Source organism: Pristiophorus japonicus, chromosome 15 (assembly GCF_044704955.1).
Source record: "Pristiophorus japonicus isolate sPriJap1 chromosome 15, sPriJap1.hap1, whole genome shotgun sequence".
NCBI classification, from domain to species: Eukaryota; Metazoa; Chordata; class Chondrichthyes; family Pristiophoridae; genus Pristiophorus; species Pristiophorus japonicus.
This window is the reverse complement of record NC_091991.1, coordinates 67,900,700-67,913,751: the sequence shown is the minus strand read 5'-3', so window position 1 is coordinate 67,913,751 and position 13,052 is coordinate 67,900,700. Positions and strand designations below refer to the sequence as shown.

Below are 13,052 nucleotides of genomic sequence, written 5' to 3'. Positions count from 1 at the left end.
GTTAGATGAAGTCCTTACTACTCGGGGGATCAAGGGTTATGGCGAGAAAGCAGGAAGGGGGTACTGAAGTTTCATGTTCAGCCATGAACTCATTGAATGGCGGTGCAGGCTAGAAGGGCTGAATGGCCTGCTCCTGCACCTATTTTCTATGCTTCTATGTTTCTATATTGGGGTAAGATTTCTTTGATGTAATTTGTGTAACAAAATGCTAAACCCTTTATTTGTAAACAGACATCTTCCCCCATTGTTAGTTTAATGAGGAAATGCTGTGGTTCAGCACTCAGACGAAGTATCTTGTAGATTTGTCACTGACCGGCAATGATTGAGTTATGTGGGATCTGAGCACTTTCTGCCCTGGATGCATTAAATCCTAAATCAAAATTTTGAGCACCATGCATAATTCAAATCACTTGAAGTGCCAAAAGTTTGTCCAGTGTATCTAAGGGCATGCTCCTACAGGTAGCATTTTTAGACCTGCAATTGATTAAAGTAATTACAGGACCAGCAGGCTCAAATTATAGTTTGCACCAATCTGTAGCCAGGAAAAAGGAGAGTTCTATGGATTTGTTCCTGAAAACATTCACAGAGCTCCACCCAGCAGCATAATCCTGGTGCAGGTTTAATCTTGGCGAGAGTCAACGACCCCACCAGCTCTCCAATACCAGTAAAAGGATTGAAAATGAAGTTTAAAACGTTCTCGGATTTTTCAGTGGAGCAGCTCCTGAACCTTGCTTCACTTTGGCAGCATTTGTGTTGAGCATTACCACGCTGTTCTCTAAGTTACTTTTTGGACAAGTTCACATCTAAGTTACATTTACAGTTAGTGTCAATATGTGTCTGACATCATGGCAAGCCCAAGGCTAGTAAAATAAGGAGGATGTAACTGGTTATCTATTAATATTTAACATTTTTGCTAATCGAGGTGAATGATGAACATATTTGGACCCAGCAAGTACGCAACTCTTCTTATACCAATCACTCAAATTTCTGGTTTTAAAATGCAAGCAAAGTCTCTTTTGGTATCAGAAGGTTGAAAGCCAGGTATAGAAAGAATTGGATACAATATAGGGCTTTTCTTTACAACCTCTCTCACTGAGAGGGGTTACATGTGAAGTTAAAGGCAATTTTGTGTGGTGGATTCTTCAGAATGTAGTTATTGTTCTATCCAAACACAATTTAATTATGATCTTTAACTAACATTGCCCAACCCTTCTTTGTAGCAGGAAATGTTTAATCTATTGCATTACATAGTTCCTTTGCAGCATTGTAACTTTTCACAGAATATCATAGCCCATTTACTTGTGTGTTCCTTTGAAATTTGCAACTACAAAAAAAGTTTAGCAAATTTTCCATACCTTCTTTCAGGCCAGTGCTCTTCTGGGCATTTCTCCTCCGATGGATTCAGGCCCTGTAGATCATGTCCATTCGGCACATTCCAACCAGAACCAGGCCGAACGCAATGCTTTTACTGTGGTGGTGGATTGATGACGAAATACGAAGCAGCAGTCTCATTTCAAGATTGTGAAACAAAAGGTAAATCCAGCCATTATTATCCATAATATAAAAACAGTATGATTGTGCACACTGCTGTCATGTAATCATCATCATCATCATAGGCAGTCCCTTGGAATCGAGGAAGACTTGTTTCCACTCCTGAAGTGAGTTCTTTGGTGGCTGAACAGTCCAATACGAGAGCCACAGACTCTGTCACAAGTGGGACAGATAATCGTTGAGGGAAGGGGTGGGTGGGACTGGTTTGCCACATGTTCTTTCTGCTGCCTGCGCTTGATTTCTACATGCTCTCGGTGTTGAGACTCGAGATGCTCAGCGCCCTCTTGGATGCACTTCTTCCACTTAGGGCGGTCTTTGGCCAGGGACTCCCAGGTGTTAGTGGGGATGTTGCACTTTATCAGGGAGGCTTTGAGGGTGTACTTGTAGCATTTCTGCTGTCCACCTTTGGCTCGTTTGCTGTGAAGGAGTTCCGAGTAGAGCGCTTGCTTTGGGAGTCTCTTCAGGTGTCTTACTTTGTTGATTAGGTGAATGTAAAATTGCAGTAAATAGGACTGGGGATAAAGGGAATTTCGAAATCAAGAGTGAGCACAATGGCTGGAAAATGACTAGTAAACTATCAGTGAAAAACGACAAAGGATATGTAAACAACCAATCTTGAATGACTGGTCAGAAGAATCTATAAATTAAAGAGACTGAACACTCAAAACACATTACGAAAATGTTTCTCTCTGCAATTTTTTTCAGCCTGATGAATATGGATTAAAAAAACACAGTATAAAAACAAAGTTATTAAACATTTCAAAATAAGATGATTACATTTTGACCCAAAGCTATCTCTGTTGGCTTCAGATAGATGGTGTGTTTTGTGCATGGACAGAATTTACCATCATGCATCAGTAGGAATCTGTCAGGGAAGTGGCAAACTGATGAACAAGTGGAAGAGTATATCTCTTCATGTAGAAAAGGATTTTTGAATTCCTTCAACTTTTTCAAAATTCTTTGTAAACAAGCTACAGAAAGAAGTGATCAGGTAAAGTTTCACATATAGTAACATTTTGCTTTTTAGGTGAAACAGCATAAGTCAAAGACAGTGAGAGAGGGATGCACATGACACATTTAGGGACAGAATGGCCAAAATTTGGCAGGTCCGGTGTGGCCAGTGACTACCACCACGGAAAATTCAGCCCAATGTCTTCCTCATCCTAATTTCAGTACCTTTTCTTTTGTTCCAAATTAAAAATTGAATAACATTTTGAAAGCTTCGGATAAACATAAAGGGGGAGAAATTCGGGAGCGTGGGCATTAGCTTTTAACATTAGCCAGGCTAATGTTTTCAAAACGCCTTGGAACCCTTTTTCCACCAGGCGAAAGAATCCAATGATCAAGGAAATCAGAACAAAGCTTTTTTTTTAAATTGCCGTTTTCTAAAGCGCTCCACTTCCATCCTGGAGTGCAAGAGGGGGGGGCGGTACTTGTGCAGCACTGCACATTCTCAATACTTCTGTACCCCATCATCTCATTAATATCACATTCCACAACCCCCTCCTCCATCTTATATCCTACCCCGACTTCTCCAAATTCTGGTACTACCCTCCCATCCACTGCTTCCAGACTCTAGGATGCCTTTCTTACTACTCACATATAATGTAATTCATGCCCAGTGCTCCAATTACCAATTGCACCTTTTACGCAACTCCCACAACTATAAACCCTGTCAAATTTCCGCATGTCCTGAAACTCATCCTATACTCCTAAACCCCAAGAATCCCCTTTCCTGCTTCCTCCCCTGTTTTTGTAACCCTCAACACTTGACCCAAACTCTCCAATCGTCACCCTCCATCTATCACACAGTAACCTCACGCTTGCATCATAAACTGCAGAATGACCTCGTCCTCTCTGAATACAAATGTTTCACTTGAACACTGAGGCAGAGATTATGATGTAGTGTTCATGGCACTGAGCTTTGTGCAATGCGAGTGCTAATCTAAATATCTATTGTGAAGATTGGTGCACCCAATCACAGTTTTCCACTCATTGAAATGGCAATGTTGAGGGTGGAGGTTGCTTAAAAAAATACTCAGCTGTACTGTAAATAATACAGGCAGCCCAAGTTATTGCTTGAGAATCCCTTTCAAGAAACATACTGAGTGGCCACTCCACTCGGAGTACCCTTGCCTTTTCCCTTCTTGCATAATCCTTTCTACCAGCTCTTAATGTTCCCATACTCTCCCAATATGCCTTTCCTCCCACACCTGAGCAAACCCACATCGCTATTTTCTCACTCCATACATCAACATGCCATCTCATCCCATTGCTGACACACCCTATATGTACCCTCCCAGCACCATCCTATCCCACTTTACCTTCTCATTGCTCCCACACTCTTGACCCCTGTTCCAAACTCCAGGAAATCCTACAGTGCTGCCATACCCCAATGCCACTCTTCCACTCCTAGTAAAGCCTGATGGCTTCTTCCCAGTGCCCTCAGACACTATGATTGCCCCTCCCAATGCTTTGACATCCTACAATTCCTTTTCTGATTTTTCGAAAGCAATGCACCTTCCCATCAATACTCCTCCATCCCATTCCCCCTCCCTCCCCCCCACCCCGAACCCATTACCCTCCCAACACTACAATATACATATACCCCCAACTGCCACTACAATACATGCAGTCCTTAACATTCCCTCTGTATCCTGGGATATAAAAAATTAAGAGTTAAAATTCCCCTTTACTAGTTAACAAGGACACGGATTACAGTTTCCTCACCAATATGCACAAAACACAGAATTGAAGTCTGGGAATATCACTAACTAATAAACCACAATTTAATTTACTCAATTACCATAAATCATATTACCACTGCTCCTTAAAATCTGCCTGCAAGACCTCATCCCTCTTTCTACCTACATCGTTGGTACCATTATGGATCATGACTTCTGGCTGTTCACCATCCCCCCTCAGAATGTCATGCTTAAACTTCCTATTTTTTAATTTTTAACTTGTGCTAATCAAGGCAAGGATGGGAATGAAATAGCCAGATGCAGAGCAAAGCTCCCTCCACTCTGCTCTGACAATGTGCTTTAACCCCAGCCTCAGAACAGCACCATCTACTGCACCAATGTGGCATTTTTTCCATTTCCCATACCAACCATCCTTTGGCCATCGCCAATTAGATTCAAATTAGGGATAATTTTGTGCTGCGGAGCCATGCCCATTCTGGACTAAGACTGCCCAAACTCATTTGACGAGGACCTTGACTGCCAATGGATCGATGAGACCTACAACTCATCAGTCCGGACTGGATTTGAACACAGCCCCAGAGGTAAAAGGCCAGTGTCTAACTCAATGCACATACTAGATCTCAAACCAATTTCCAATACTCACCTCTGATTAGCTCCCTTCCCTTATATAATTCACTCCATGGGCTCCTCTCAGCTCAAAGTTGCGTTTCCTAGCTTCAGGCTCAACAGTTCCACGCACCTGGGGTGGGCTCACCATCTGAATCCTGTCATGTTTTTTTTAGTCATTCATGGGATGTGGCAAAGCCAGCATTTATTGCCCAAAGTGAGCTGCCATTTCAGAGTCAAGTGCAGTGCTGTTGATCTGGAGTTACGTGTAGGGTAAGGGTGGCAGATATCCTTCCCTAAAGGACATTAGTGAACCAAGTGGATTTTTCTGATAATCCGATAGTTTCAGGGTTACTATTGCTGACACTAGCTTTTATTTATTCTAGAATTATTTAATTTATTGAATTAAAATTCCCCAGCTGCCGTGGTGAGATTTGAACTCCGGATTATCCATCCCAGCCTCAGGATTACTAGTCCAGTAACATTACCACTATGCTACCGTTCCCTAGGTTTTGGGTGGGATTGCGGAGAAGGTCTTGCATGGTGTTAGGAATCTTTGTTTCTGTATTTCTTGCAGTGTTAGGAATCGCTGACAGTAAATGCACAAATTTATTCTGCTGCAGTTTAAAAATAAACACATGTATATTGATACCGAAGGAACTGAGGCTTAGCTTCTATAAATGTCACTAATCTTCCAGGGTGATTAGAGAGTTTATGTTGACAATAATGGGCTCAATTTTTCCCAGTGATTTGCGCCGTTTTTTTGGCATGCGTCACTTTTTTTGATCTAAGTTTAAAAAATACAAGTTTCCCCAATCAATGTATGCCAGCATAACTCAGTTAGTTATGATTTTTTTAGGTTAGTTTTTTTTTGAGTCATAGGGGACATAACCTGACACCTGCGCCAATTCTGGCCAGTTAGGCAAGTTTGGCCAACTCCGATTTACTCCAATTTTTCTGAGGCCGGCATATGTTGCCTCTGTAGAAAAACCTTCTGGTGAGTTAAGAAAATCGGCACTGGTAAGTAAATCAGTGCAGCAGATGCCCGGACAGTAGCAGCAGGAGAGTTAAGAGTGGGGGGGCAGGGGAAGCCTTTCGGGCATAGTTAGGAGCGGGGACTGGGAGTGAGGAGGCCGTTTGGCCTGGGATAGGTGTGGGGACTGGAAGGCCATTTAGCCAGGGATAAGTGCGAGGACCGGGAGGCCATTCAGCCAGGGTTAGGAACAGGTACTGGGAGGGGAGAAGGCCATTCGGCCAGGGATAGGTGCAGGGACCGGGACCGGGAGGCCATTTGGCCAGGGATAGGTGCGGGTACCAGGACCGGGAGGGAGGAGGCCATTCGGCCAGAGATAGGAGCGGGTACCAGGACCGGGAGGGAGGAGGCCATTCGGCCAGAGATAGGAGCGGGGACCGGGACTGGCATCGGCGGAGGGGGAACTTTAATAATTTAATGGAGGTAAGTTGCTGCAATGTTCAATGTGCTTGGTAAGTGTAATGTCTGTAAGCTTGTGATGCTTGTAGCTCCACACTGTGGATGTGGACATATTGTGTACTGCAAGTGCAGGGTTAATAATAAACGGCCCAGGCAGATTTCCGGAGACTTCCGAGAGAGCTGCCTGCCATGTTAGGAAGCTGTGTGTGCTGTGCTCTGTGAATATATCACATTTTGCGATTGAGATGGGATTTTTCGGATGATTTAAAGCTTAAATTTTGTTGATGAAGGATTCAGCCAGCCAACAGAGAGACTTTGAAAGTTTCTGTCTTTGGAAAAAAGCTACAAAATCCGAGGTAAAATACAGCACATGGTGTGAACAGCTAGAGATTAAAATGGCAGGTGTATTGGGATATTGGGATAGACACGACCGGGAACGTTTTAAAGCATATGTGGATCGGCTAGAAATGTATTTCACTGCAAATAACATAATCGAAGTTCCAGACAATGCAGTCCCGAACCGGGCTGTGTTGGAACGTAAGAAAGCGATTTTCTTATCGGAGGCGGGTCCGACATGATACGAAATCCTTGTAAATCTGCTTGTGCCTGACGAGCCAAAGGACACAACGCTTAAAGAGATTTTAACGAAGCTGGAGCAGCACTATAACTCCAAACCGTTAGAAATTGATGAAAGCTATCGTTTTGGATTCGGAATCAAAAGGCTGATGAAAGTATCAGTGATTACATCGTAGCATTAAAAAAGCTATCGATGCACTGTAATTTTGAAAACTGTCAAAACCGAGCATTATGGGATAGATTTGTTTGTGGGGTGAAAACTGATGCGATCATAAGGAAGTTATTGATGATGGATGACTTGACTTTTGAGATTGCTTGTCAGACAGCGAGGTCGATGAGCATGGCCGAACAATATTCCCGAGAATTAAATAATGATTGCGGTCGTCAGTCAACCGAGGTAAATCACCTGCAGGTTCATAGTAAAAGACGGGCATGGCAGAAAGTCTCTGAAACTGGAAATTCTACCAGAGCATCGAAGTCGTGCTATAGGTGCCTGAGACAACACATTGCTCAAAGTTGTCCACACGTGAAGGCAGAGTGTTTCTTCTGCAGAAAGACTGGGCATATTGCGAAGGCATGCCGACTGAAGGGTAAAACAGTTTTTAAAGCTATGAGTCCAGTGTTCAAAGCTATGATTAGAAATCCCAAGAGATTACATAGCATGGAAGAACAACAACAGGACGAGGAGATGTTAGAGTTAAACATCATCAGGAGCACGAGGTTAATGGACAGCGATTCGGAAAGCATCAAAATCCACATAGATGTTGTGGGATTCAAGGTACCAATGGAAATTGACACGGGTGCATCCGTGAGTGTAGTACCGGAGTCACTGTACCTCGACAAATTGCGTGATTTTCAACTGGAGAAATCCAAGATAGAGCTGCGAGGCTACTCGGGACAGAAAATTCCTGTGGTAGGTCGTATTACCGTACTGGTGAAATATAAAGTTCAATTTCAGAACTTGCCTCTAATAGTAGTGAAAGGAGACAAGCCTGCCTTACTAGGAAGAAATTAGTTGAGCTCACTGAAGCTGGATTGGAGTGAGATTTTCTGTGTGGAAGTGAGATCTTCATCAACGGATGAGGTTATCAAGCAGTATCCGAAGGTGTTCTGCAAAACGGGCAGTCCAATCCACGGCTTCAAGGCGAGTGTTAGGGTACAGAAGGACACTAGATCGGTTTACTACAAGCCACATTCCATACCATATGCACTCAAGGAGAAAGTTGAGCAAGAACTCAAAAGACTAGAGCCAGAACATTATTTGTAAGATAGATCGATGTAATTGGACTACACCCATTGTTGTTGTACCGAAGTCCGATGGTAAGATAAGATTGTGTGGTGATTATAAAGTAACCGTAAACCAGGTTCTAGAGGATAATGTCCCCAATACATTGCCAAATATAGAAGATTTGTTCACAACACTGACAGGTGGTCAGATCTTCTCAAAACTGGATCTTACGAATGCCTACTTACAGGTTGAATTAGATGAGGAGTCCAAGTCATGTTTGACTATAAATACTCATCTAGGCCTATATCAATTTAATAGGCTACCGTTTGGAGTGTCTTCCACCCCTGCCATATTCCAAGGGGTGATGAACCAGATTTTGCAAGGTATTGAAGGGGTAGTATGTTAGTTGGATGACATACTAATTTCAGCACCAAATAGGCAAATTCATAATAACATATTGAATGAAGTCCTCAAATGGCTAGAGAAGCACAGAATACGAGTATCTGCTCATAAGTGTGAGTTATTTAAAAACTCAGTGGAGTACTTAGGGTACAGAGTAGACAAAGATGGTTTACGTCCAACCATGGAAAAATTGGATGCAATTAGAAATGCACCCAATCCTAGGAATGTCACTGATCTTCGTTCATTCTTGGGTCTTTTGAACTATTATGGGAAGTTCCTACCAAATTTGGCTACAGTATTACATCCACTGAATGAACTTTTGAAAAAACAGGTCGATTGGAAGTGGTCAAAAGAATGCGATGATCACAGTATGGTTGAATTTGTAATACAGATTGAGGGTGAGGAAGTAGTGTCTCAAACGAGCGTACTATGCTTAAACAAAGGGGACTACAGTGGGATGAGGGCAGAGTTGGCTAAAGTAGACTGGGAACACAGACTAAACAGTGGCACAATTGAGGAACAGTGGAGGACTTTTAAGGAGCTCTTTCATAGTGCTCAACAAAAATATATTTCAGTTAAAAAGACGGGCGGTAGGAGAAGGGATAACCAGCCGTGGATAACCAAGGAAATAAAGGAGATTATCAAATTAAAAACCAATGCGTATAAGGTGGCCAAGATTAGTGAGAAACTAGAAGATTGGGAAAATTTTAAACCACGGCAAAAAATTACTAAAAAAGCAATAAAGAAAGGAAAGATAGATTACAAAAGTAAACTTGCGCAAAACATAAAAACAGATAGTAAAAGCTTTTACCGATATATAAAACGGAAGAGAGTGACTAAAGTAAATGTTGGTCCTTTAGAAGATGAGAAGGGGGATTTAATAATGGGAAATGTGGAAATAGCTGAGACCTTAAACAATTATTTTGCTTTGGTCTTCACAATGGAAGACACAAAAACCATGCCAAAAATTGCTGGTCACGGGAATGTGGGAAGGGAGGACCTTGAGATAATCGCCATCACTAGGGGGGTAGTGCTGGACAGGCTAATGGGACTCAAGGTAGACAAGTCCCCTGGTCCTGATGAAATGCATCCCAGGGTATTAAAAGAGATGGCGGAAGTTATAGCAGATGCATTCGTTATAATCTACCAAATTCTCTGGACTCTGGGGAGGTACCAGCGGATTGGAAAGCAGCTAATGTAACGCCTCTGTTTAAAAAAGGGGGCAGACAAAAGGCAGGTAACTATAGGGCCGGTTAGTTTAACATCTGTAGTGGGGAAAATGCTTGAAGCTATCATTAAGGAAGAAATAGCGGGACATCTAGATAGGAATAGTGCAATCAAGCAGACGCAACATGGATTCATGAAGGGGAAATCATGTTTAACTAATTTACTGGAATTCTTTGAGGATTTAACGAGCATGGTGAATAGAGGTGTACCGATGGATGTGGTGTATTTAGATTTCCAAAAGGCATTCGATAAGGTGCACACAAAAGGTTACTGCAGAAGATAAAGGTACACGGAGTCAGAGGAAATGTATTAGCATGGATAGAGAATTGGCTGGCTAACAGAAAGCAGAGAGTCGGGATAAATGGGTCCTTTTTGGGTTGGAAATCGGTGGTTAGTGGTGTGCCACAGGGATCGGTGCTGGGACCACAACTGTTTACAATATACATAGATGACCTGGAAGAGGGGACAGAGTGTAGTGTAACAAAATTTGCAGATGACACAAAGATTAGTGGGAAAGCGGGTTGTGTAGAGGACACAGAGAGGCTGCAAAGAGATTTAGATAGGTTAAGCGAATGGGCTAAGGTTTGGCAGATGGAATACAATGTCGGAAAATGTGAACTCATCCACCTTGGGAAAAAACACAGTAAAAGGGAATATTATTTGAATGGGGAGAAATTACAACATGCTGTGGTGCAGAGGGACCTGGGGGTCCTTGTGCATGAATCCCAAAAAGTTAGTTTGCAGGTGCAGCAGGTAATCAGGAAGGCGAATGGAATGTTGGCCTTCATTGCGAGAGGGATGGAGTACAAAAGCAGGGAGGTCCTGCTGCAACTGTATAGGGTATTGGTGAGGCCGCACCTGGAGTACTGTGTGCAGTTTTGGTCACCTTTCTTAAGGAAGGATATACTAGCTTTGGAGGGGGTACAGAGACGATTCACTAGGCTGATTCCGGAGATGAGGGGGTTACCTTATGATGATAGATTGAGTAGACTGTGTCTTTACTCGTTGGAGTTCAGAAGGATGAGGGGTGATCTTATTAACATTTAAAATAATGAAAGGGATAGACAAGATAGAGGCAGAGAGGTTGTTTCCACTGGTTGGGGAGACTAGAACTAGTGGGCGCAGCCTCAAAATACGGGGGAGCCAATTTAAAACCGAGTTGAGAAGGAATCTCTTCTCCCAGAGGGTTGTGAATCTGGAATTCTCTGCCCAAGGAAGCAGCTGAGGCTAGCTCATTGAATGAATTCAATTCACAGATAGATAGATTTTTAACCAATAAGGGAATGAAGGGTTACGGGGAGCAGGCGGGTAAGTGGAGCTGAGTCCACGGCCAGATCAGCCATGATCTTTTTGAATGGCGGAGCAGGCTCGAGGGGCTAGATGGCCTACTCCTGTTCTCCTAATTCTTATGTTCTTATGTTCTTATGTTCGATACAGCATTCAAGGAGTGTAAAAGCAAATCAGTAGAGAGCATCATGTTAGTTCACTATGACATATCTAAAGAGATTAAGCTAGCATGTGATGCCTCTACATATGGAGTTGGGGCAGTAATCTCTCATGTATTAAGTAGTGAGGAGGAGAGACCAATTGCTTTTGCTTCACGCACTCTCAGTGCCAGTGAGAGTAATTATACTCAAATTGAAAGGGAAGCTTTGGCATTAATTTTTGGGAACAAGAAGTTTCACAAATACTTGTATGGTCGTAAGTTTACCATCGTTACCCCTAACAGCAATTCTCCATCCAAAGTCCCCAGTTCTAACATTAGCTGCAGCCCAAATGCAGAGATGGGCTTTAATTTTGTCAGCATCTACATATCATATTGAATACAGACGATTAGCTGATCACAATAATGCTGATTGCCTTCCCCATCACAAGTTACACCCGATAGGGAAGAAGTGTTTTATTTTTCATACATTGATGAACTGCCAGTCACAGCTGAAGAGATTGGTAGAGCAACCAAACGTGACCCAGTGATGTCAAAGGTGTATGAGTATATTGCAAATGGATGGCCAAACCAAGTAATAGACAAAGATACACATCCATTCTTCATTTGTGGGAATAAATTATCAGTCGATAAAGATTGTATCATGTGGGGTGTAAGAATGGTTATACCAAATAAATTCAGGTCCAAATTATTCGTAGATCTCCATGACCAGCACCTGGGAATGTGCTTGACCAAGAGTTTTGCACACAGTTATTTATGGTGGCCAGGTCTTGATAAAGATATCGAGTACCTCGTGAGTCAGTGTACGACATGTCAATCAGTAAGCAAGCAACCACCACCAGTACCATTACAGCCATGGAAATGGCCTCCCAGAGTGTGGCAAAGGCTACATATTGATTTTGCTGAGTTAGAAGGACAACAATTGTTCATTGTGATTGATAGCCATTCGAAGTGGGTTGAGGTGTTTCTAATGTAACATGGAAAATAACAAGTAAAGCATTGGACATTTTACGATAATTATTTTCTTCATTTGGCCTCCCTGAAGAAATTGTTTCGGATAATTGACCACAAGTTCGTTCAGAAGAATTTGCACAATTCACGAGCAAAAATGGTGTGAAACATACCAAGGTTCCACCATACCATCCTGCTTCGAATGGTGCAGCAGAGCGCACTGTACAAATTGTAAAACGTGCCCTCATTAAACAAATGTTAGATTCAAATCCAAGGAAACAACAGTTGTCATTGGATCACAAATTGGCTAATTTTTTGATTACATATCGAAATACTCCTCATACAACTACTGGTAGAACACCAGCAGAGTTGTTTCTCAAATGACAGCCTCAAACCAGATTCTCGTTGTTAAAGCTAAATTTGGCACAGTCCGTAGAAGAGACACAATTAAGACAGAAAATCAGGATAGAGGTAGAGTAAAAGAGAGAAGTGTGAAATTAAACCAGAAGGTGAGAGTGAAGAACCATCACCATAAATGGTTAAAGTGGTTACCAGGAAGAGTGGTGAAGATATGTGGTCCTCGCACATATTTGGTAAAGATGTTTGATAATGGACAGGTTAGGTTTGTTCATATTGATCATATTTTACCTACAGACATGGAAGGAGTTGAAGGTGGGAATGATTCAATTATTTCTGACTCATCAGAGAGTTTTGATATACCAGTAGCAAATCCTAAATCCAATGTACTGGAAACAAATCCAGGAGAGAATCAGAATGAAAGTCTGAGTCCGAGTCAGGAAAACGAAGAGTCTGAAGTTAGAGTGAATTCAAATAAAAATCAAGGAAATTCTGTGGAGAAAAACGTTCCTCAGGATGAACCTTGAATGAGTGTGAAATCGACACCATGTTTGGAAGGTTCTGATCGAGAGC

The 13,052-nt window shown here is 42.3% G+C and overlaps 1 protein-coding gene across 2 annotated transcripts in view; it reads left to right on the top strand.

The window, feature by feature from the left end:
• scube1 (signal peptide, CUB domain, EGF-like 1) overlaps positions 1–13,052 on the top strand; it is a 413,776-nt gene that overhangs the window by 383,099 nt on the left and 17,625 nt on the right. For both annotated transcript variants that reach the window (XM_070901675.1, XM_070901674.1), the window contains one exon: positions 1,366–1,533. In XM_070901675.1, the coding sequence (XP_070757776.1) occupies positions 1,366–1,533 (168 nt within the window). The remainder of the gene's footprint in view (positions 1–1,365; positions 1,534–13,052) is intronic.